Source organism: Telmatherina bonti, assembly GCF_933228915.1.
Source record: "Telmatherina bonti genome assembly, chromosome: 1".
Lineage (NCBI taxonomy): Eukaryota > Metazoa > Chordata > Actinopteri > Atheriniformes > Telmatherinidae > Telmatherina > Telmatherina bonti.
In genome coordinates this window covers 10,010,943-10,038,012 of record NC_136619.1, presented here as the reverse complement: position 1 = coordinate 10,038,012, position 27,070 = coordinate 10,010,943, and the positions used below count along the sequence as shown (strand labels likewise).

The window sequence follows — 27,070 nt, the reverse complement described above, 5'->3', positions numbered from 1 at the left end:
CATGTCTCAACACTCGATGGCTCCCGGAGGCTTTGCATTAATGAGTTCGGACGCCACTGTGTCACACGCAACAACAACATGGCAGGGGGAGAGGGGGCATAATGGATGTAATAGAGATGAACCAATGGCCTGCGTGTTGAGTGTCCTTGGCTGGTTTTAGCAGAATGATGTTTTCTTTTCAAACTGCGAGACACTTTTCGATCGTTGTAGATAAATACAGAGGTACAATTTCTTTTTCAGTTTATGTTAGCTTATTTTTTGGATTTGTTGGCAGTCCATGTCTGGTTTTTGCTCCTTTGAGACCTGCCTGGGACACACCAACTTTCTGAAATGTGTTCTTCAAAACACAGTAGCAATGCTTACAACTCTCCTGAACAGGATGAAGCAGAGGCTATGAAATTGGAACGCACAAAATAGAGAATCTTCCGATGCCGCTTGAAGCTGTGAAATTGCTCTTTCGTGTTGGAGCGTGCACAGTGCCAATGCTTGGGACAAGCCCACACAGGAGGCGTTTAAAGAAGAATCTATCATGATGGGTCATCTTTGGTTTCACACGTTTCCTTTGCCATCATGTGCGACTGTCATAAACAGCCAACTGCTGCTCTGATTCACGTGAGCTAATTAAACCATGTGCTGCTCAGATGCTTCCATACCTCCAGGACAAACTGTCAGAGCTCGTTTATCGTGGTCTCACTCTCATGTCCGCCCTCACAATCTTTTTTTACCCTATAACAATACAGAGGATTTTTTTCCCCATCCAGCTGAGTCTCAGGCTCTTCCCAATTCAATCCCCCCATCCAATTCTCTGCAAACCCCTTTCCCAACACAGGCATCGCCCTCCTGCCACCAGGCGCCCTGCTCAGCCTGGGTCTCATAACATCTCACGCTGGAACTACTCATCCCTATCAGTGCTGACCTGGTGGCAGAAACCCTGCTGTACTTGTATGAGGAAGGGAGGGGAAAAAAAAGGAAGAGAAAAGAGGGCGAGAGTGCGATTCAGGAAGGGATGCAGACAAAAGGAAACAGAAACAGAGAAAAAACAGCAGACAAAGTGGGCAACAACTGTTTGTATGGAAGGAGGGTGCTGCTTATACAAGAATTGTGGGAAATGAAATAAATAAACCACTGGCCCAGATTCCAATTGTTGGGGAGATGTACCGAGCCGTGACATTTCCATTTTTGAGATGAAATGGTGTAAAATCCTCTAGACGCTGGGGCTGGGAGAGGTCCACAAGGACCCCCCTCCAAACCCCCCATTCCTCCTTCGCTTTCTCTCTTGCCCTGCAGACGCAGAGCACTTTCAAGACAGGCAGACAGCAGCAAACCACCTGGGAGCAGCCTCTCTCCTGCAGACTGACTGGATCCCAGTCAAACTCTGACAGCCTCACGTGGAAGCAGGGAGACAGACCCTGAAATATTCTGCCACCTGTCACTCAAACTGACAACGTGATGTGAAAAGAATTAAAAGCAAATAAAAAAAAATGATATCCAGCGTTGTACGTGTGTAGTTTTCCTGAGCGTGCACGTATCTGTGTGAGTTCGTATGACACCGCTTTAGCTTTGCGTCATCTTTAGGAAGATTTTAAAAGGTTGCCGAGGTGACCCTGGTGCCAGAGTTAAACATAATGAAAAAAAGGCTGTTTTGGGCCTAAGTGACTCTGCAGCCATTTCCAACATCAGTACGCGAGTATGAAAGGAGATGTTGTGGGTATTAAAAAGAAAACTATAAGGTGCAATCAGTAAGACTCTAATTCTTTGTGCTTTTCACTTATGGATCTTAGCGCAGCTTTTCTCCCAGTTTGCCTGTCAATCAAACAGTATGGCCAGTACATCTTCTCTGTGGGAGTTTCTGTGGGTGGCAGTCTTTAGTCTTTGTAGCCATGCTGGCCCTCATTGTTCATGTTAACTGCAGTCATTTTCCCTCATCACATCTACACACATCATTCCTGCAGGAAAATACACACTGATAATAAAGAAATAAGGTCGATTCTGACAAATAATGCATCAAATAATGTTGCCATCTGCTCTATGAGCCTCTTGGTCAGGATGCTGTCATGTCAAAGCGAGATGAAGGAGGAAAAATTCATTCATCAAAACATCAATGTCCTCTACTTGATTAAAGTCAATAATGGACAAGGATGAGCATCTTGAGCATCTGAAGGATGAAACTGAGCCCAAGCTCATCATAAAAGGAGAGCTATTTTTGGAGTTCAGTGTTTAGTGACCATGTAGCCATCCATGTTAAAAATGTTATCCAGATGCTACAGTGAGATTTGGACACTACTTTGGCACAGTAGTGGTGGATTTTGTCAGGAATTTAAAAATCTGTTGGAGAACTGCATAAAAAATGATGATCCATGCTAACTGGGTAGAGTGTCATCTAAATTGGCTCAGATCCTGTCACCCTATCAGACTTTTCCATGGTAACAGAAGCAGAAATGTAAATCAGGGCCACTTTATTGTAACTTCTGCTGCATTCAGATAATGTTGAGGTTGAACAACAGTTGAGGTTTAACTGAAACACAGAAATGTTTCCCACAATTAATGTTTCAAGGATTTTTTTTTTCATTTCTGATTGTTCCTCAGCATTCAAATCTTAACATAGCTTTGGACTTTCGGCGTTCAAATTTAGAGGTAACATAAACTCCAATATGTAACCAAGATGAAGGAATTTCAGGTTGTTGTGAAGACCATATTATTAAAATGAATGCAATCCCGGGGACCTTTATTTCATCAGAGTAGAGGGAAAAGGGGCTGTGAAAACATGAAATATTGGCAGAATATATCCCGTGTTCAAAGTTCAGAGGAACTGGGAGCAGAAGCAGCTCTACAGAGGAGAATATGTATATCTGACAATAATGAACTACAGATACATTTCTGGGGCTGAGAATTTTCTTTGAGGTTCTAAAATCCATTTGAACATTTGGAAAATTCAGACATTGGTTGCTTATGTGAATGAAAAAAATAAAAAAATAAATAATACAGTCTATCTGTTCTTTAAACTAGCAGCAGGGTCAGACAGAAACACCTCTGTTTAAAAGTTTGGATAAATTTTTCCATTAAATCAAATGGGAAACCACACCTTTGGCCGGTACTGTATATAGAGACTAAGGCATGTAAAGAAGGCCACTTGTCGACTTTGTATGAAGCATCTTTCTTATTCCTCAGTGAAAACAAATCTGTTGACTTTCAATGCAGCAGTGACACTGGACGTAACATATAAATATATATATATATATATATATATATATATATATATATATATATATATATATATATATATATATATATATATATATTTATATATATATATATAAATCCTTTACGCATATTAAGTACGTCTGTTTGAATTGTTATCATACATCGCTGGCCTTTATACTTACATTCCAACAGTCCCACAGGAATGAAATTCAACCATTAGGGGGCAGCACTGAGTTCAGAGTTAACGTCTGCATTCTGACATCAGGACACTGGTTGTTGGTGGTAATGCACCACTATAAAGTTTCTACACACTCACACAGCCTTTCTTCAAAAGCTGCCACTCACTCCACAGTTATTGACCTCTTTGTCTTCTTCTTCTTCCTATTTATCTTCTTCTCTGATTAGTTCCTTTTGCTGATCACGTCAGCTATACGGCTCAACAGTGCCCCTGAAAACACAGAAATTACACACGTAAACAACACAGGGGACAGACGGAAGTGTCTGTCTGTCGGCGTATCCGTCTGCGGCATCCAATATGGAGATTGGATGATAAACTTCATCTAATGTTTTGGCAGAGTCAACACCAAATAGCTCCTTAGAATCGGGTAACGATACCATTATGTAGCCCAGAGGAGCTAAGCACCCTGAATTAAGTTTATTTTTTAAGGAATTTGTTTTTATATAATTATTATTTATTTGTCATGTGCTGTAGATTTTCTTTTAACTTTATTGGCTTATATACATGCCTGTCTGTTTTGCCATTCTTTTGCTCTATTGGTTAAAGTACTGCCCGTGTGCATCTGATTGGGTGAGGGAAGTAAATCCCTCCTTCTTCCTCGGACACGCTAGCTTACTTTGAGTGAGAGGAGCAGGCACCTGCTAGCGGTGGAGAAGAAAGTTTTCCAGACGGAAACAGGAAGTTATTTAACCAAGCTTTTGCTTCAGGAGGAGAAAAAGCAATGAGTAAGACAACCTGGGGCTGTTAAGTCCTGAGTTTCTTTCATCTGATCGTCTTGGCTGGGTTACCCCCCCACTCCTGACATGAGTGGACTTCATGATTCTGGATTCTCTCCACGTTGAGGAGATGGCGAGCCATCCTAGATTCTAGAATTCATCTACCAAGAAGAGAAAGACCTCATCCTTCACCAGAGACCCATGGTGTGGTAGGACCTCCTTGGATCTAACAAACACTGATTGAAACAGAACTAAGGGTGCACCCAAGACTTTCCTCTTTTTATTCTTGCCTGAAGGCAAGCTATTAGGGACATTGGTTCTCTTTTCATTTGGACTTGAGACCTTTGGACAATTGACTTGACTTTGGGACATTTAAGGACAAAAAAAAAAAAGACAGGTTTTCTGTGAAAGTACTCTTGAAGTACGAGGAGTTTTGCCGGCTATGGTTGTCATGAAGAAGGTTTTTGAATTGTTTTGTAATTGTCATTCTGCTTGTTAATACACTGCATTCTCTTCACTTTGCTTGTCTCCCGCCAGTTATTCCCAAGTGTTATACTACCTCACAAACCTAGATCTGGTCCACCGGAAGTCATATTGAGGTTCTGGTTACAATTAACTGTGGCACACTATGATGACCCAGTGACCTGTCCATCATATACCCTGCTTTTCCACTAATAGCTGCTGGGATAGGCTCAAACGACATAGGAACAACACATGTTAACACTTTTTACCTCCAACTACCTAACCCTAACCCTAACTCTAACCCTATGTCTAAACTGAAATGTGGTGAAGTTATTGTCTTCTACAGGATAACACATACTATACACTGTTAACCATATCTATGCATCAGGCTATGTGTTGCAAAGTGTAAAGGTTAACTTGCAATGGACAGGTTGTTGAGAAGCAATTAATATCTGTTAGAAAGTGCACGTGTGCATGTGAGTGCATAAGTAGGAGGAAGAGGAGGTGCAAAGATAAAACACATTTTTTCTCCTGCATTTTTTTTTCTGTCCACAGAGAACAAAATGCCTCTGACATTCCTGCTTGTTATTAGGTCAGTAATTCCACCGAGAGGATCACAGATGTAGAACTAATTTAGCTGTCCACTGAATGCTGACCACTTGTGTTTGTTCACCACATTTTATTCAGGCTGACTCCCAAGCCATTGGGAAGGTCTCAGCTAATCTATAATATAAATAATAAAACATCAAAGACAAAGCGTGGTCGGGAAAAAGTCCTTGTGGAGCAAAAGCCTTGGTAAAACTGACAATAAATTTCCATTTGTTTCAAGTCCATCTCATGTATTTGACTGCTCGTATTACCATTATGCAGCACGTCAGCTGTGCCTAACAACACGGCCAAGCCTGCGGAAATAAACAAACCGCTGTGCTCCTGGAATTTCTCACAAAAACACAAGCAAAAGTGAGGAAAAAGTGGCAAAATATGTATAAAATATGAAGCAGGTTTAGGCAATTCTTGTCACAGTATCAATATTTTGGAATAAAATAGACTCACAGCTATTCTCTGAAACCCAGCAGTTCGTTTCAGACAACCTCGGTGACTGCCAGATGTCACATTGCTTTTTATTTGTGATCAGTCAGGTAGAAAATGACAGAGCACAGGCTCCAGAGAGAAGCAACACGGAGGGAGCATTTCATGAGTGCACCTGAAATGTTATTGGTTGGTTGCATTAAGTACAGCTAAGGGGTTGTTTGTCTCCTGAGTGCAGTGAGGACATGGCAGCCCACCAGAGCACTCGCCCCGAGTGGTTTTGGGCTCAGACTGGTTTGGGCTGGTTGGTAGGGAGGGGGAAGAGGAGGGGTTTGACGGAGAACAATGCTAATCAGAGTGGCGGACAGCGTCTACATTCATGCTGCCACTCCACAATTATAGGTCCAACTTCAACAAACATCAGCTTTCTTTTGGGAAAAATTTCCTTTATAATACCTAAAACACCCCAAAATATATAAAATGAATCCATAAATGGAAAAAAAGAGGGCGGAGGAAACTTTGGCTGACTGTCATCATTATGTTTAAACTGACACATTCAGGTTGTTTTCATCGTTTTATGTAAAGTCTGTGAACAAATCCTGGAGGAAAAAATAAAGGACTTCCATTACAATGAAGTTGCCGTGCACATTTTTCAGCTTTATTGCAAAGTTGTGAAATTTATTCTCATGATTGAGACAAAAAATATTTCTAAATGATGGAAAGTGTAACATTTGGCTTGTTTTCTTGTAAGCTTTTTGTTTTTGTTTTTTTTTGCTCTCTTTTTTCCTCCCAGGGTTGTCCTTTATTAGAAATCCTTGTGATTTAGTAAGATGCATCAGTAAGGCTTTGACCCCCTTTCAGCCTGTATTTTTTGTGGGATTAAAACCTCCCAGCCTGTAATCATTTTATCAGCACAGAGCTCAGAGTTACAGGCTAATACGAACCGTGACTGGAAGTACAATCAAAATGGTCTTTGAGGGTTAGGACATGCATCATTCTAAGCCCTCTGCAAAAATACTTTGTTTCATCTCATCCTCCACTAAGAAAGAGTGATAGATCACGTCAAAGATGTTTCAAGGCTGGTGGACATAATAATGTAGAACTGGACTTCTGTAAAAAATAGGGGGGAAAAGCCATTTGTTATGACAACGCAAATACTGGAAAGTGAATGTCTGGTGTGTTTTATTCCAGTGCAACTGTTTTTTTTCTGTGTTTTTTCCAGAAGTAAATAATTAAACTGAGAATAGATTTGATGTGAATAAGTTTAGTCTCGAACACTTTGAAAAAGACTCCGTTCTGCTTTTTTCTCTTTTCATTTTTGGTCCAACAATCCCACAAAGGCCTTCAGCAGCACTTCTCACGAAAGAACAACCTCTTGACTAATGATAAAATCAATCATTGAAAGTTGGATGGCCATTTTGACTCCAGTAGGTTTGAATGCAATAGAAAGAGGGAAAATAAACGGCAAAAAGACAAGTGACCTGGTGCGTGTCGATGGCAGCTGATGACTCAGTTCACACTGTATCATGCACAGAACCTTTTACAAGTGCCAAGACCGGATGTTTATATCTGGACAGTTTTAGTAGCAAATGTGCAGAGAGATCATGACAGCAGGGTGCTGCCATCTGCAGTCACGCTCATTCATTATTTAGTCTCTTTTTCTTTCAGGACCGATCCAACCGTGAAGGCAAATAGTAAAAGCAAGTCAACAGAAATAGATGCTGCATAAATGCAGCATCATATTCACAATTAAATGCAGTTTTAATGTGACTACACATATAGACAAAGCGGCTTTTTATACACCTGTGCTTGAAGAAGTGAATAGCTAATTCAAACATTAGCCAAAATTATAAGAAAATTAGGAATCACTACTCTGACTTGTGAAACATGATCAATATTGCAGAACTGGTGTTGTTGATTACATTTATTGTTTTTGTTTAATAAAGCAGATGAAAAACTATTCATGAAGAGAGTTTTTGACAGCTGGGCTACACTCATAAAATTCAGCTTTTTAAATGTTCTTTCATGGCAGCAAACGCGTGAGCTTTGCAAAATGGAGCTTTTTTTTCTTCAATCAGATGGAAATCTGGACTGTTTGCTGTCACGAGCTGATATGTTCTTCCTGTGGAGAGGCTGAAAATGCATTATCATGCTGAAAATAACCTCAACATCACCAAACTTTCACTCAAGTGACAAAATGAGAAAAAAAAAAAAAGTGGTCACAATTTCAATGTCCGCCAGCATGTTAACCGTGAGGCAACAGGAATTGCGTGATCCTTTACTGGACATCAATGTTATATCATCAATCACAATCAAAATGTGCTTGTTTACTACCAGTCAGTCAGTTGAAATTTATTTAAAGAGCAATTTTCCTACATGAGTACAACAAAATCATTTTTAATAAAATGCACAAAAGACACACCCTTTTTAGCAAAATGAAAATATAATCTGGCGTGGCAATGTGGTGAGGAAACAATATCCTGGGGATCAGTCCACACCAGGAGCCAAAAGGACCACAGAGAACAACCCCACATGGGCAGTGCAGGTCTGGGCAGAGCTGTTAGGGCTGCAGTGCAGGGTCCTCAGCCACTCAGACAAGAGCCATCCCCATGGCAACAGACCAAGCAGGCAAAGGTCCCAGCGTGGAGGATCCCCATTAGTGTTTAAAATGTTAACAGGAGAAAATGATATAAGTCAAGTGTCAAGTATGAAAGTTTGTGTGAAGGAGCTTATAAAACATGTGCCTTGGTACAACATGAGCACAAAAAAAAATAAATTAAAAAAAATGAAAAGGTAACAAAAACAAGTGTTTGTTAAACAAATAAGTACACATTAAGGTAAAATAGATCAAATGAAAATAATTTTAAAAAATGATGTTGAATAAACAATATATATAAAATAACAATTTAATTAAAAGCTAAAAAAAAAAAAGGCTGGTCGTGATTTTCTAGGTTTTACTTAATAAAATAAAAGTCCTGCATCTCCTCGTTGCCTCATCAGGTTTATTCAGGTTCATGATTTATGTGTAAATACACCTTTCATTAAATCTTCATTGTTAAAATATTGATTTTTTTTCTGTAAATCACAGTTTTTTTTTTTTTTTTTTAGAATCTAATACATTAACTCCTCGTTCTGGACATTTCTGTTTTTTTTGTTTTTTTTTTCCTGTATTTTATTTTCTTTTATTCATGCAGATGTCTTCATTTGTCAACTTGTATCCCTCTTAAAATCTTCCCATTTAGTGTAATTGCTCCTAATTTGACCTACTAGAAAACAATAAAGCAGTGTCTTTTAGTGCAACCTGTAATGTTTGGAAATTATTTTGCAGCTGTTTGGGTGGATGGGGGGAGGGTTGCAACAGGCGATGATATGCATATTTTACATGTCTGTAATTTACTCAGACACGGTAATGGATACAAACATTTTTGACAATAGAAAGTCTGAGGTTTTTAGATTCTCAGGAAAGTAATGCCGTACCTGCTGAGAAGCGAACTTGGGAAAGTGGTGTATTTGTTGATTATGTCTCCACTTAATTGATATAATATAACTCCTTGTACTTTAGCCTGAGAAATCATCTATTCAGAAATGCAGCTGCCTGGATGCTCACGGGGAGAAAACGTTTAAAACACATTACCCTCGTCTTGCCGATCTTCTCTGGCTCCGTGTTAGTTTTGGGATCCAGTTCAAGTTCTTTTTCATCGTTTGTAAAGCACCAAATGGTTTTGGGTCCCTGTATTTGTGCACAGCTTCAAACCAGACATGCTCTGGTGAGATCTTCCTCTCAGTTTCTCCCGGTGGTTCTTCTAACAAAACGTGTCTCCAGAGGAAATTCAGCTTTTTCTCTTTTTAACCCAAAATGATGGAAAAGGCTGTTTGGTCATCCGAGCTGCAGCATCAGTTTCAGAGTTTAAAACTTTGCTCAAACTCATGTCTTCATATGGCCTTTGGTTCCAAGTTGAGGTTTTAACTTTTTATATGCTGATATTTGTATTAAATTTTTTTTCATCACTTTTTTTCTTTATAATTATTCAGCACTTTGGGCAAGCACAAGTTTTTTTTAATGTGTCATATTTATATACTGGGACTTGAATCTTAATTTTGTGAGATTAATTTTTCTCTTATTTTGGTTATATCTACATGTTTTTTCTGAAAGTAAAGCCATTGTATCAGGGATACACAAAGTTGACAGAAGCACCATCATTTATCAAGAGTTTTATAATTCTTCACATTGTTATGCTCATCATACCTAATCTTTAGACTTAAACACCTACTGGTTTTACTCATGAAATTGTAATTAAATGACATTTGTCTTTTATGTAACATGATTTCACAAGATAAGAAAAATAGTTTGTAATCATGTGATTGTTTTAATTCTTATAAATATATTTGAATAGTAGAGTTGTCCAAAATGCAAAAAAATGTCATTTCAGGACTCATTTTCCCGCTCTGTCTCCTTGCTGCTCATCGATAACACACATACTAGCATCAACAAACAAATGGGCATCTGGATGGGAAATAAGGACAAACAGGCAAAAGATGTCATTACACATAAGAAAAGAGGCATCCTGTAACCTCAGGGCTCTATTCCTCCTCCTGGTAATCTCATCACTATACATGAGGATGCTGCCAGAAAAACATTTAACAAAAAAAAAAAAAAAAAAGAAAGAGGAGAAAGTAAAAGTGGAATGAACCAGTCCTGCTCTATAGCATCATCCAATCTCTGAAACCCAGCCTGCTCTCTGCTCGCCAGGCAATTACACACAACCTGTTGAGTGTTGTCCCGGGAATGCGGTCAGCAAGTCGCTGGAGAATTAATGAAATGCCAAGGTGGAGGGAGAGAAATTGCCTGTATAACCTATCCTCAAGGTGCCCTTGTGGTATTTCCAAGAATAAGTCCCACAAGAGAGTGCAATACACTATAGCCGGGCAGATCACACGGTAAAAAGAAAGTTGTGTTTTTCTCCAACTCATGATCCACTCCTTGTTCTTTTGTTCATCTTTGGAAAATGAGAGCAATCACTGAGTGCCTTGCTCTGTGCCCAGGACACTCCTGCAGTCTCCAAAGGTCAGAGACATGAAGAGATTTAATTGCATTCCTCAGTGTCAAACTTATTATTAAAAGAAGTAATTATAGCCTGAAAAGGATAATTTGTTAACCTAGAATATTCCATCCAAGACCTCTTGAAGTTGAGTCAAAGAGCTTTTTCTCTTTGGGTAACTTTCACCACCATCTCTCTGAGGCGAGTCAGCAGCAAACGGTGCCGTTGTGAAGGCTCGCACTCCGCCAACGCCTCACTGTTAACTGCATCTTACCTGACGAGGCTCGCCGATGTGTCCGGATCTCGGGCGGTCACTGTCCCGATGACCGTGTTGATGGGCGCGTTCTCATTCACTTCCAGAGAGTACATGGGTTTGGAGAAAACAGGAGGCTCATCCGAGTCTTCCACCACGATCTTCATGGTCGCTGTGTCTTTGAAGGGTCCGCCGCTGCACGGCTCGTTGCAAATGTTGGTCGCTTCAACCTTCAGCGTGTACGCTCGCTTGCTCTCATAATCTAAAGGCTGTAAGAAGAGCAAACATTTAATGTCTTCATTTTAATATAAAAATCAACAATCCAGTAAAAAGTACAGAACGGAACTAATGGAAAGCTTTGATCATATTTATAGAAAAACAACTGCACTGTGTGAAACTTTCAGAAAATAAGTTTTTATCAGTTTTAAAGTGTGTAAAATTTCATATTTCAAAGTTTTTGTGGGGGAGAGACAAACATAGTCGAGTCTGGGGGCAATCAGCCGTCCAGACAGGAGAAATCCTGCTCCATGGGTGGAAACGAAGCACACTGTGAGCACACATGGCTTCAGTTGCATCTGAAGTTGTAAACTGCTGATTCTTGTCTCTGCAATCAGGAGAAACCCCAGACTTTGATCAGTCTGTGCTCTTCAGATCAGAGCGTTGTGACGGAGATCTGACGTTTTCCGGCCTTCATCCAGAGCATGATTCATATCTGATGGCAAAGAGGGATTTTTAGGTTTGTTTTATACCCTTACATTTACATGAGATCACATTTTTGCCTAATTGCTGTCATTGTGAGTCGATGTGTGAGCAATGAGACCATTTACAGGTTTGGGGTTGTAGAAAACCGCTTTTCTATTTACTGTGACCTTCAACACACCACAGTCTGCTCCTTCCCTGTGTGCAGACCAACCAGTCTACTGTGCAGCACCTCCTGTCCACACACCCTATCCGTTCACACCGGCCAATCACAGCAGACTTCAGAAGAAATATATCGTAGAGCGCTCGTCTTTCTCCTCCAATCATATCCACCAAGAACACTGAACATTGACCAAAGAAACATTTTGTAAGGAAACATTACTTGAAATAAAAACACAAACTGGATGATTGAGAACCATAATTTAAATTCAAGAGAGATAAAAAAAAAAAAAAGGGCGGGAGGGAGCTGGTGTCCCCTAACCGTTGGGACATGAAAATATGTATTTTTTTAAGGTTAGGAAAGCACGGCTGGCCTTACAGAGATGTTTCAGATTAATATTCATTGATTCCTTGATTCATTTATTTATTTACAGTCAGTTTTTGTTTGAAATGTTACGTATCATTACTTTTGCATGTCTGCATTTTGTTGTAAAGCAGAATATCTGTGTTGCAACAGGCTCTGAGGTCTGGTGCCAGACAGTCTGGATCACATGTTCAACAAAAACGGGATCTTCGTATCGTTGTGCCTCGGTCAGAATTAAGATGATATGGTAAGACACCGAGCTCACACATAATAATTCCTCTTTTTCTAAAACAGACACTCATCTCACAGGGTGATGGGTTTTACAGTAGTGAGTGGTCAGGTCTAACATTTCTGTTTTATGCTGAGGACTGAGATTTTAATGATTGCTGTGAAGAACTCAGTGTAGTTCTATGATGTAGTGGTCTAGCATGCAGAGGCTTTTTGTATGTCTAGTAAAGTGTAGAGATATGTTTCTTTGTCCAACAGGGTTATTTTTCTCCTATTTGACTGTTTGTCTTTAGACCAGGCTGAATAATATGGTGCTTTGTTTTAAACTGAAGGGGGGGTTCTTGACACTTGACATAAGAAGTAGTATTCAGCCTCTGAAAACAGCATTTTAATACATTCAGTCCCAGAGGGAGGCAGAGAAACACCATAATCTTTTATTGAGATTAAAAAGCGAGAAATCCAACATGATGAACCAGATGCTGTGAATATAATATTTACCATACAAAGAAGAGTTTTACATTCAAGTTGTGCTCAGCACCAAATAGTGGTTACTGTTACCTCAAACAGCATGAGCTGATAGAAAAAATGCTCCTGTGTGGATCATGATTCCTTTAATCTCAGTTAATTTACCTTATATTGCATAAAATGTCTTCTACTTTCCTTTCAGGGTCTTTGAAGTGCAAGAGTTTTATGTTTCCTTCGAAATGAACTCAATCATCTTGAGATCCGTTGCATGAACATTCAAATGTTTTGCATCTTAAGCAACAGGAATAATCTACAACCTTGAAGTGTTTGTGTTCAGAAACATGTCTAACTAAATGTTTGTATGCTGAGACGCCAGCAGATGACGTTGTAGGTGTACGTGGTTTGCCTGCAGTTACTTGATCATTTTTTGGATTTAGATCAATCAGTCACTCAAGCTGCAACTGTCAAAACTCAACAATCTGAAAATATTTCCCAACTTGTATCGAGCTAAAAAAAAAGACAAAAAAAAAAAAAAAAAAAAAAAAACTTCCTGTGATGCTCGCAGTGACAGCATACTCATTCACTCTGCTATCCATCCACCCACATACAAAACAATAAAAAAAACAGCCCTTATTGAAGACTATCAAGGAATGCTGTATTTTCAAAAAGAAAGAAAAACATTTTAGACAGGTAATGTCATTGTGTGCATGTGACATCTTTTTAATCCTTTTGCCGTGACAATTTATGGTATTTTCTTACTGAAGCCTCGTCATAAATATTTAAAAGTGAGAAAAGATTCGGAATAAGAGTCTCCTGGCATCTCTGAGGACTGTCACAATTTCATTCTGAATCACCTCTGGTCGCTCTCATACTACTAGAATAATGGGATCAAGTCACTTCCACGCTCCATAACCAGGATTTATAGGGAAATCAAAAGTGGGCCTTGCCGCTTGAGGGGACAAGAGCTGGCTTGAGGGAGAGAGGGCGACTAAAAGGAGAGAGATGAACAAAACGAGAAATGTATTCAGTTAGAGAAAGAGGACTCGCGCATGAGGAAATTGTCCCCGAGGTTAGACAAGGCCAGTGCTGAGGGGGGGGCAGGTGGGTCCAGCTGTGAGACGGTAGCAGCAGTCGAAGGGGATGTTGGAGACGACCTAAGGCTTTGACTTCCACACGACAGGGCACCAGTAGAGAGACCAAAGCCCCTGAAGCCTCTCCAAGCCCCACTCCTCCACGGTCGGAGAAGCTCTTTGGAACACTCATTATTAACCTCCCCTTCCTCTTCTCCACATCCTCCTCTTCACTTGACACCTACCCCCTCCTCCTTTAGTCCTTCCTTTTCTCTCCCTCTGATCCTACCGCCTGTGCTGGGAAAGTGCAGCTTGGGGCTGGAACTGGAGCCAGCAGATAATACTTTAATACTGAGGGTAGTGGAGAGTAAGCGTCATGAACAATTCAAACGAAAACCTAAATTCATGCACGCTCAGGGCAGGTAGGCGAACCTGCAAACAGAGATTTTAATAACTTATAAAACGATCAAACCAAACATGGTGTAAAGCATCTGATGCAGAGGACCAAAGGCCACGAAACCAGGTTTCCCAGGCAGCTCATGGAGAGGAGAGGGCTGTAACGAAAGAGGCGAGACAAACCATCTGTCCAACTACAAAGACATCTGTACAGTATACTGATGCAGAACGTGAATAAGACACTTTTCCTGCTTTCCTTCATGTGTGGTAAACTGTTACACTTGTAAAGTAAATTCCCAACACCAGAAAACCTACGGAACAAATACCCGTATGAAACATGAGACAGCAACAGTCAGAGTTTGCGTGGGGTTTGGCTGAATGCTAGGGATTAGCATGTCAGCCGGAAATACTATTTGAAATCAATTGAAGCTCAAGGACTATGTTTTTTTTAAAAAAAACAACAACCGCGTGCACTTTTCAGTCAAGTTTATAATGACTTGCAACAGTTATTTCGGATTCTGTTGGAAGTCATGAATCTGTGTTGACAGAGAGTCTTTCAACACTTACTAACTAAATGTTCGGCACACTGACCGCATCATCAGACAGCGCCTTTAGTTGTGCGCTAATGGCTTTTGTTGATGGGACTCTAAACTAAGGTTTTAAGAAACTCTACAAAGCCTAAAACTTCTTCACCTCCAACAAAGCTGATTGGGAGCATCCTTGAGATAAGGTCAGCCATTTATTTCTTATGTCTAACATTGTCTGGTGACAGAGCTAGTGCTTGTGGTGGGCTAATAATATGCTAGCTTTACTTGGCACAGGTTATACTGGACCTAATTTTTTGTATATTTTTTAAAGGTCCCCATGTAGAAATTTTGGTTGCTATTTAATTTTGGCTCTTTTGTTTCTCTTTGCATTTGTTCTCCATTAGCAGACACTAATGGTACCTTGTGGTAGCAGCGATGAATCACTACCAAGTGCTGGTAACAAGACTATGTGGAAATAGACCAATGTCCAAGGTTTTACCTTAAAGTTTTTTCAAAGAGTTTAAAGTAACAGGTTCAAATGTTTAGTTTCTACCAGAAGTGAAGTAACTTTTGTTTGAACTAACTTTTGTTTTTAGGTTAACAATGCAAAACAAATACATTACAACTCTTACTGACACAGTTTGAAGACATAACATGGAAGCAACACAGACTACGACAAAGATGACTAAAAGTAAAACCAAAGCCTTAAGTGATCCCCTTTATAGACCTCAGCCCATAATATCTCCTCATCTGTACTAGCATATTGTAAAAGCGCTAGGATTCGTCTGTGAGTGGCTTGTCATCCTAATATAAATACAGGTAAGTCCTCCGGGCCAAATTTATTTAGTAAAACACACTTTGCTGTCCTGATACGGAAATGTTTCACTATTATTCCTGCATGACAGCATGCAGAAGCAACTTATTACATTTGTTTCCATTGTCCAAGCAGGTAGCAGAAAGGAGAAAAGGGGGCTTTTGGCGTTGCTGGGAAATTTAAGTACACCAGCTTCACTTTAAAGAAAACAGAGCTGTAAACAGCTTCTTTAATTATACCAGCTAAATTTAATTAAACTCATTTTCAGTATCATTTATGAAATCAAATAAAGCATCTATGGAGGCTGCTCTTTGCATTGTACTGTATAATATCCTGACCACAGAATCAGAATTCAAGTCATTTTCTGACCCTTAGGGATAATTAATTCAATAAACGATGCAGGGCTCACAAAGAGCAATCCTGGAAGATTAGATTGTTATTTGTAGGATTGCTAGTACTGTTGTAAAACTACTGTTTATTATTAAGAAAGTCATTACAGTGAAGGACAATGGCTAGGCTAAGCAAAACTAGCATGGTTGCTACCCTTCGACCATCATGGTTTAACTGACTTTGTCTTTATATCTTAGGACAGAAAGCAGTATTACATGAATAGCACTGTCTCTGCTGTGTTCACACCTCACAGCTCTGTCGTGTCATTTTATTCGAGTTTTAGCATCGCATCACTATGCATGCACAGGCCACTTAGAGTTCCCCTGTTGCTGCAGCAGACCTGTCAGCATCTCGCTAACATCCCTCAACAAGCCTGAGGGCTAACAGATAAAAAGCCAAAAACTCAAACTGCATTTTTTTTCCCTCATTTGCGCTTCAACGGCTCGACTTAGATCAATTTGTTTAAAGCTGGTCCCAGTGGAACTTTAAATAGTTTAAATTCTGTGTTAAATGAAAGTTCATGGACCCATTAATCAGCTGACAGGGACAGGATGTGGTAAGAAAAGTTACACTTTCTTCTGTCATCCTGGTTTGGATGGTAACGCTGGTTAAGCTACAACAGGTACAACATCTAGTTCCTTTAGAAAGACAAAACATAATTTTTCAAGCGTCTTAATTTTGTAGACAGTCCATTTGGAGCCACTAAGAGAAAACTGAGCAGACATTCAAGGCAGTCTCTCAGTTGGGACAGACATGAGTGGTTTTCCTGAGTGACTAACACATATGACATTTGCTTTTATGAGTTTTTGTCAAATTTGTTTTGCACCGCTGATGTTTCCATTGTGGGTCTGAATTATTGTCCCAGCAGATTGCTTTAGCTCTTTGTATTCCACCTCCCACACAGTTCATTGTTCAACATGTCCTTGGGGTGATGTAATTGTGTTTACATCAAAACACAGAACCAACCACGAGTCAAGACCTAAGATCACCTATCCATCAGTTCTGTAAATTATTCCGTATGCAAAGAACTTTTGCAACACAGCTAATAAAAATGCTGCATTTATATGTAGATTATATGCATGTGCTTTGTTTCATAGGTTCAATTCTCAGTTTGATTTTCTGCAGATATTGTGATACAGGTGCATACAGACTTTCTTGCAGGTAACAGTGTTATTAAAATGCGTTCAGGTTTTCAAATGTATATTTTGCTAGCTTTTGTTCTGAGCACAATGTGGCACAGGGTGATGGAAATGCCCAAAGGCAAGCAATGACAAGCAGACTCAAACCTCTCAAGCTTCTATCATGAAGCAAGAATTCATACTGGACGGGAAAAAAACTTGTCACTGTGTGTGACATGGAAAAAAAAAAAATCAAGATTCTTCTCATTGTCAGCAAAAGCAAAATAAAAAAAAAGCAAAAAATGAGAAGAAAGAAAACAGAAAATCAATAAAGCAAGTCATCTATTCTGTAGTTTAAAACTGACAGTTTAGGAATAGAAATGCTGTGGTGACACGCGTTAATGTGTTTTTCTTTAGGTACAAAATATGACAATAAATAGGTGAAGCTGTATTTTTTATTTGTAGACTTGGTTCAAAAGTGTTGAGTTCGGCATTTCGACATTCAACATTTTCCCATTACTTATTTGGTTTTAGCTGGGAGTGGGCTATATATATATGTATATATATATATATATATATATATGTATATATATATATATATATATATATATATATATATATATATATATATATATATATATATATATATATATATATTAATTACAATCATTAAGTGCAATGGCCGAGTTGAGCAACTGCCATGTTCACTTTTGGACAAAACGACTGACTTGAAGTTAAAGCTCATGTTTCACGTGCAGCGGCTCCATCATGCTACAGCCTGTAAGGTTTTCATGAAAGATTCCAGTCTTACCTTCTTTAGCCTGAGAATCCCCTCTTGTGTCTGTGTGTCTGTAACAATCTCGAATGTTCCTTGGTCGTCTCCCTCTATAACGCTGTACGTCGATTTGGCGTTCTCGCCGATATCTCGATCGTTTGCCTTCACCTTGCCACCCATCCTTCCTATCGGTAGGTCTTCAGGGATCACAAACTCATACAAACCTGGAGAGGAACACACATTCATCGCTTTGGTTTTAGAGAAATGTTGATCAAATTAACAAAATTATATAGCAGCAGATCATCATGATACATTACAGCAGTGAGTGGAATTAGCTGCTCAGGAACCAGTTTGATGAAATTTACAGCATAACATTTATTTTTCCCAATTATGAGAATTACTCATATAAAGCGTCATTTGTTCTGCATCTTTATTAGATCTGGGACTTCTGAGGCTGTGAAGTTACTTACTTTTAGAGAACTTTGGTGGATTGTCATTAATATCCGTTAGTGTGACGGTCACAGTTGTCGTTCCAGACAAGCCACCCATATGACCTCCCATGTCTTTGGCCTGAATGACCACCAGATACTCCTCTCTCATCTCCCGATCCATCCCTTGGAGAGCGATTTTTATGGTTGCTGGAGGTGGAAACAGTTCATAACACACAAATCTAATTAAAAACATGACTGATAGACTCTACACATCACTTTAATGATGCTCAGGTGAGCATGTTCAAGCAAGCACAGGCAAAGGAACAGCTTTAAATAACCTTCATGACCACTTTACCCCCTGGTTTGTATAATGGATTATTTCAGATCATGACTTTAAAAACAAGGACGTGACACTAAGCAGGGGCAATGAATTCTCTGCAGCTTTAGTCGAAAAAGTGAGTGTAGCCAGGTAGTCCTGACTGAACCAATCCCTGCCCTAAGAATCAGCTGTGTTTGTTTCCCAATGCATTGTTCTGGCGGCTGCAGTCATTTGTATTCTGATTGAGTGTGAATTATGCTGTATGTCTTGTATAATCTTGAATATTGTATGCAGAACGGACCTTATTGACTCTGCCGCAGTGCTGAATATAAAAAGGGCTCAGCACTGGCATATACGGATAATCCACTCAGGAAACAGAGGCCTGCAGGATCATCAAATGAATATAAAACCCCTCATAAAAGCCAGGCATTGGCATGACACCCTGCCTTGGTCCTGAGCTGCTTCAGACAATGATAATATGCTTGGCTATGATGGAAAAAAACATGGCAGGGCTGTGACTGTTGCCTTTGCTTGCATTTTATTCCAGAGATAGATTTTTATTGAGACACCCTCTAAGTTTCAGGTCATTTTGTTTTTGAAGGTCAAACACAACAATAATTAGCTAAATAACTGGAGGACGTGATGATGGAGGACAGAATAACAGTAAACTGTTTGTTTTTATAGAGCTATAGTTGAGCTTGATGGTGTGACATATTGGTTACATTTAGTGCATCAGGCAACGTATTGCAAGAAAAATGTCTTGATGTTAACTCTTGTGCTTCTTATGTACTCAGTTTTACAGTTTCATTTGTTTAAGGTAAACAAACCAGAACACACACACAAACACACAGTCATGTCACAGGGAAGCTCAGTTACAGACATCAGTATATGTATTATTATCCCCTGATGAAGTTCAAGTAAGTATCAGTGATCAATTATTTACTGTAAATCTTTTACTCCTATCCCCACCCTTTTTTTTCCAGTATAAAATTCAATAAGTGGCATCATTTTGTACAAAATCACCCTATTTTATCACTTGTAACTGGCTGTTTAAATCATTTCTTCCCACCATGAAGTAACTTTTAAGAATTTTTTTTTTTTTTTTTTAAATTCAAATGTCTAAGTGCGACCCTGCAGCCTATGAACATGGCACGTTTCTACCAATAACTCTATGTTTCACACCCCCAGCATGCTACAGAGTCTCAGTTTCAGTCTTGCCATTTCATCATGGATGGTCCTGCATATGATCAGTCGCATTTACACCTCATTTGATGTTTTATAGAAGATAAAGCTGCATGTTTTGTTTTTTGGGTCAGTATCCATCTGTACTGGGATATGTAGCAGCATTGGATTACATGTGGGTGGAAAAAGACACATTATACAACTTAGAATTCATCCTTGTACCAAAACCAAAGTCACACCATCAGTAAAGATCCATGACCAAGTTAAACTCTTTTGGCCCATGCCATGACACTCCCACCACCATGTTGTGTCTGTTGGTTTATTAACTCAACATGTTCTTCTTCTCTTCCCTGCATTTTCCTAAAAGTTCACTTTGGTTCGGTTCATCCAAAGAATCTTGTTTCTAATTTATTCGGGCTTTCTGTTGTCGAGCAGAAGCACAGTTTGCATATTTACTCCTTTTTTCTTTTACTATTTAATCTGCAGTACAACCAACGTTTATTCACCCATCCCCACACACACACACACACACACACACACATAGATACAGCGATGTTTTTCTCTGTACATTGAACCACTTTGCCTATAATTACTGAACCATGAGCCCATCAGGGGTTCAGGATCTATCTGCTGGGCATCAGCGGATGTCTGCTGAAACTCCTGAACCAAACTTCTCTCCAGACTGTTTGGTATTACTGAGCTCCCTAGCGCAGTCCTTCTTTTCAATAGTGCTTTCAATTGTTGTTGTGGTTACTTCTAAAGTGTCTGCAACTCTGAAAAGAGAGGTGTGTTTTGTTTGCTCAGCCTAATAGCCTCCTCTACTTGCACCAACACTTCTTCGGACTGAATGTTGACATTTTTCATGCTACTACCATCCTCTGGTTCATCAGCTACTGAATACACATTTAATAGTTTGTATAAACTCCAGACTTTTTATTTCTTTACTTTGCAATGAAATAATGAGGAAATAAGCCTTTAAAATGCTTGCAAATCAAATACAAGTGAGTTCCTAAATGGTTGTTGTTGTATTCTTGTTAAAACTCTTGAATTAAACGTGGATTTTTGCTCTTTGATGAGTCTTGATTGTAACACGGTGTATAAAAGTACACAGCTTTAAAATGACATACATCTTTATGCTAATTAGTATTTAAATGATATTTCTTATCATTCCAATGTAATCAAAGTGATAAGGAATTTATGCTAATCGTGAAAAAGCAATGCTTGAACCTGGCATGCTAAAATATGCCGTATGTAACGCATGTCTGATTTCAGAGTGAGTTCTGACTGGCAGCAACAAGGTGGGTTTAGTTCCCCTCAAGTCATGCAAACAACTGAATCAGTAAGTAAAAGAGCAACACAAGCATCTCTCACACATACACAAACACACACACACACACACACGTTTCATTCCTCATGCTAGCAGCAACACTCTCATCTCTGTTGATCATCGTTAATTATTCAAATTAATTCCTAATCACTGCAAAAGGAGGATAGACAAACACTCATTTCCATAGATATTTGCTTCAACTTTCTTTTTTCTTTTTTTTTTTTATTTCACCGACCATTAACTAAGTGATGAATTGGGGCATGATGTTTATTTATTTATTGAACACTTTTCATTTCCAACGCGGTGCTGCAAGTGTCAAACGCATTCTAATGGTTGTTTTCTTCCTACCTTTTATTTTTCATTAACATTCATTAAAACATCTGGCTCACTTGAATGAGCCATCTGCAAGCGCGCTCGGCAATCACACAAAACATGAATGCTAATCCTTAAAATGTCCATTCAATGTGTTTTTCTCTTGCCACGCTCCGGCTGCACATGCTTACAGATTGTGACACCCACCTTTCACCGGGGCCCGAGTACTGTGTGTTAAACCGAAAGCTCATCCAAATCATGCACATGAATTCTAAGGCTGCCTTTCTCAGAAAGTTGTTTATTGTGAGCTGTTTCCCGTCAATTTCCATCTCATTCCTTATTAATGTAATTTCACCATTATTTAATCATATTGCTTACAGACACATGTTAAAAAGTCAGCTGAAAAAGCAATTAAAGATCCGATCTGCAATCTGTTTTCAGATAACTCTATGCATGATGGCGCTGCTGAGTCTGAGCTCGCCTCGCGAAAGGAAGAATTAATTATTATTATCACTTATTTGGAATTCATAACTCACTGTCACAGTACACAGTAGTATATGAGAACTGGCACATTTAAGATGTAGGATGAGCCGGTAGCCAAGGGCAACCGCTGCTACTCATTCTCACATCAGACAAAGTTGTCTGAGGAAAACATCAAAACAAGAGTTAAAAGTTAAATAATAATAAAGAACAATATTTGATCTTATATGTTATTGGATACAGAATGAAGCCAAAATAGTTCATGTTGTGTCACGTCAACTTTATTACAATTAAGTTTTTTTGGAACAAATATGGGGAAAAAAAAATCTCCAGTTGATCAAAAAATGTCAAATTGTTAAAAAGAAATCAAACAAACAAACGTTCCTCATAGACAAAACTCGTGAGAAGTTTTCTTATTTTTCATCATTGAATCTCTGAATGAATCTGGAAGAATTCCAGAAAGTTAAGCTCGCAGATGTAAAGTTATGCTGTGCCTTCATCATCTTCACCTTTCGACAGGTCTGCATGAAGTACCAGCGTTCATGTTTAAAACTGATACAACTGGTAACAGAGAAGGAAAAGAGTACTTTAGAGAAGCACCAGAATCAGCTACATGACTTTCGCCTCCATTTCACCATCAGGTGTGGGTCACGGTTAGGGCTGTGACGAGATGCTTTCATCCCGATTCCATTCCTATCTTTTGGGTGCTGATTTGATTTAAATTGCGATTCTCATAATTCCTCCATATTGCCAATTTTTGTACACCTAAAAACAAAAAAAAAATGTACAAAACCTTTTTTCCTAGTCTTTTTTTTTTTTTTTAAATTTCAATTAGGAAAAAACAACACAGTAGCCAGACCATCATTCTGCTGCTGTACTGCCCAAGAAGACAAGTAACATGATTAAAAAAAAAAAAAAAAAAAAGATTTTTTTGGTTAAAAAAATTGGTTAAAAAATTGTGAATCAAGAACTCCTGATATTCACCTCCACCCATCTGACTATAAGGGATGTTTCTGTTGGGGTACCAACTAATCCAACCCAAAGAGTGGAGTTTGACACACTGCGCTTCATTGATCGGTTGAAAAAAAAAACACAAAAACAAACTGATTCCTGTGCAACATGGCATAAAAACAGCTCCAGATTTTCTTTTTCTTTGTTAAATCTACCATTAAAAAAGCAAAAAGTCCACAAACTGTTGGGTGACTCATTCTCCACCTTTTTTCTGGAGTCGTGTTTGGTTTGCACGTTAAAGGAGGTGTTGCGCTGCGATGGCAACGTGCTGTTATGTAGCATCCAGCCGATACTCTGCCTCTCAGGCAACGTTATTGTTGGCTGTAGGACCTAACCATCCCATCCTGCTTGCACCCGTTGGTGGAAACAAAGTTTAATGTTTATTTGGCATCTGAGATGGACTATCACTCATCGGAAATATTAATTCTGTTCAAACTTCAAAACGTTTTGTTGCAGGAAACAGATCAAATGTGCTGCGATGGAAACACACAAAGGACTGTTAGTGATAATTCATCAGGCTGTGTGATGCTATGACGCTTTATCAGGACTCAGATGTGCACCTCAAATACACATCTGTGATGAAATCAATAATGTAACAACTGGACAAGTAAGCTGAAGTTTTAGAGCAACATACGCTCTTTTTTTGACGGCATCCTTTTCGATTTGTCCTTGCACTTTTAAACCAGACAATGAAAAACCACATTCTGTACCAGTTAAAAGGCATCGCTGGGACCTGTTCCCAACTGAGAAAATGTGAAGAATTTGGAAATGAAAAGAAAAACATCGCAGCGACGATGACCTTGTACTGGTGCACCTGCTCAAGATGTGTTTGGAGGAAAAAACAGACAAAAAAAAAAAAAAAAAAAAAAACCTACTAAAACTTTTCACTGTTTGATATCCTCAGCGCTCAAATCTCTTTCTAGTTTTTTTGTATTGTGTTGCAGGCCTGAAATAAAAAAAAAATAAAAAAAACCTTAACAAAGAGACATTACATAAAATATATTGGGTTCATTCTGCTTACAGTTACATAGAAAACAAAAATTTATATTTTCTTCCCACCATCCAAACTTTTTCTCTGATTTAAAACTCAAGATGTATTCCTTTTAGCGTTTTTCATAGTGAATGTAACACAGTGTTGTGAGAAGCACATCAGTGCTAATTAGAACATAAACATAAAAATATTATGTATTCTGTGTATTCTTTTTATCATTCTAACAGAGCTGCTGTTCTTTCATTTTCTTGGATTTCTGTCAGCACGTCGGTATATGTGATATTGTCCATTTGTGATGTTATTAATGAAGCTTGAATGATATCTCTGTGAGAACGAAGCATTCCTTTATGTATTACGCACCAGGAGCCGCAGTGTGTGCACTATTTCTCTATTTCACTCATCAAATTAGCGGTGGGCTTTTTCCTAATCAAAATGTGTACTTTTCATTACCAGGTTGCTGCATTATTTTCATATTTTATGTATCAATTAGGCCTGTACACTCCTCAGTTTAGTTGTAGCGTGCCCTGGTAATGGATGTGTTTGCCCGGTGTAGTAGTTTATGTTTTGAAGCGTGCATGAGTGAGCAGCTGTAGAGGGAAACGATGGAGAAAGCAGAGGGAAGGGGGGGGTTGAGCCTGGCAGCAACCTCATGCAGCGATAATCTATAAGCGTTTCAAAAAACAGATGGCCTGAGTTACCTTACAGTACTGTTGTTGTTACACAACTTTTCAAGCAATGCCCAACATTGTCAGCTCCCCTTAAGCACGCATTCGATAATGCTGTCCCTTATGGGCCTGCAGAATGCAGCTGAGGTTAAATAATCATGTAGACATAGTGTTTGAACAACATATTCATCAACATACCACACATCTGGTTAAGTGGTTTGCTGTGACTTTGTTTTTAAATCCTTTTGGTAGCTGCATGCACTCTGGGCGTAATGTGCAGCAACGGAGCGACATTACATCAGGTGGGCCAGCAGGTGGGGAAGCTGTTGCATCCCCACCTGCTGGAACGTGTACAACCTGTGGCACCTGCAGACTGCACACATGTACGCTTAAAGCAGGCTTTCGCTCGATTCTGCCCTCGAGATGTTTCCTAGAGGAACTAAAATCCTGAATATTTGGCAAAGTTTTTGTAGAGTTACAAAGAAAATGTCAAGCAAGAGTGAACTGTTGTCACAGTGCATTTCATCATTATTCATTTATTGCAAATAGGGCAAAGCTTCCCGATTGCTACAAACCGACTTCTTTACACGGCACGTTACAGCACAATAATAATAAGGAAAAGAAAAAAAAGTGAACTTTCAACATTTCTTTCCCGTTTCTTTTCTGTTCTTTTTCTATCCTTCTTTTATTGTCTGCAGTCAGGTTCAGCACTACTGTGTAAACTCTGTAAGACAAACACTTATTCAAATTAAACCAACAAATAAAATAAGAATTCAGACTATCATCATTATATCTATAAAGCTCCTCTTTGGAAAGCAAATTTGCTCAGTTCAGTAGAGAGCAGCAAGACTTTCATTCTGCCTGCTCCAATACTGGACAAGACATGGTAAACATAAACTCATAAATAAATAAAGAGGGATGATATATTCAAAGACGAGTGAGAACAAGCAAACCTTTTTAGCATCTACCTTTTGTCTAAGTAAATACAACCTGTGTGCAAATATATATACAGACACACACACCAACATAAATAAACTCACCTAGAAGCCCATATACCAAAAGTTTCTCGATCTCTCCTCATCATGAAAGATTTTTCTTGAGCAGATTGATGTTTGGACTTTGCTTGAGTACCTTACTTAGGTTGTTCCCAAACTTTACACCAATAACAGAGATCCAGAAAAACAGCAAGTTCTTTCTGTCTTAACTTAGAAATTCCCTCCCCATCTTAAATGAAGTCTGAATAATGTGGTTTCTGACTTATACACGCTGATTGCTGTTTCATAAGATACAAGCTCAATGAATTTTAGCAGTTTTGACCTGTAGAAGTGTTTCTAAGTAGTTGACCTTGTTGAAAAGTCCTTATTGCTCTTTTCTGTGGGATGATAAGTGACTGTAATGAAGTTCTGTGAGTAACTCTTATACAAAACATGCAAACGTAGCAGTAAATCTTCCCGAGGCCTTTACTACGAGTGTGCGAGTGTGTGCACTGATAAGAGTTGCAGCCTTATTCTGTTTTCTCCTGACCCGTACTTGGCTGTCCCCTTACTTTTTGCTATTTTGGATTTGTTCCATCATATGCTGCATTTATATCAGTCTCATCTGCTGTTTGTTGTCACTCCGTTGTCAAGAAAACACCCTGCTGCTTATAATCTCTGGACCAGACATTCCCTTCAAACCTCTGGCTCTCATTTCCACCCGGACGTACATGTACCACCACCAACAAGAGAAAAAAATCAGTTCAGGTAGTTCTTACATTGTTCAGAACATTTTTGGGGCTCATACAAAATGTTTCAGAGGGACTTCAGAGCTTGAAAAAAGCCTTTGAGTTAAGGCAGAATTTGAAGATCCATAATTGCATGCAGGCACAGTAAGTTTGGCCTCATTTAAAAAGTTATTCACATCCATCTGTAGGACTTACTTATCCAGACACTGGGTCAAATTGTGATGGACTACACTTTGACTTGGGGTGACACTGTAAGCTCATGTATCTGAGAGGAAGCAACTAATGAAAAAGGACAATGTTTAAGTACTGAAAGGTTCAGCATGGTGTGCGCTCTACAAGAAAAGACTATTGAAATAATCCTCAGATGCAATCACTGTCTCACAGTGAAAGCCCATTTCTTCCCTCTTTTTGTCCCACAATGGGTGTGGTTTTCATTCATCTTGTGAGATTCTGCACTTCGTTGGTTAGAAACCGACAAAGGACCTGCAGGCTATATTAAAAGCCACCATTAAATTTATTGAAGCAACATTTCAATCTTGCAGCGAATCTTTGTCAAATAATGACGAATGGCACAAAGAGCTCATCCGGCTCCATTGTGGCTCCTTCTCTTTGAGTCCTTTTGAAGTGATTAGAGTGGACATGTGCTGGATTTAGTTTATTATTTAGTGCATAATGGGTGGGAATCT

General features: G+C 39.1%; 1 protein-coding gene across 1 annotated transcript in view; it reads right to left on the bottom strand.

The window, feature by feature from the left end:
• The window catches only part of cdh8 (cadherin 8), a gene marked incomplete at both ends in the record, with an annotated part of 117,934 nt that overhangs the window by 9,000 nt on the left and 81,864 nt on the right, over window positions 1–27,070 (bottom strand). The window contains 3 exons of the mRNA XM_079238398.1: window positions 10,960–11,207; window positions 17,980–18,167; window positions 18,414–18,581. Coding sequence (XP_079094524.1) covers window positions 10,960–11,207; window positions 17,980–18,167; window positions 18,414–18,581 — 604 coding nt within the window. The remainder of the gene's footprint in view (window positions 1–10,959; window positions 11,208–17,979; window positions 18,168–18,413; window positions 18,582–27,070) is intronic.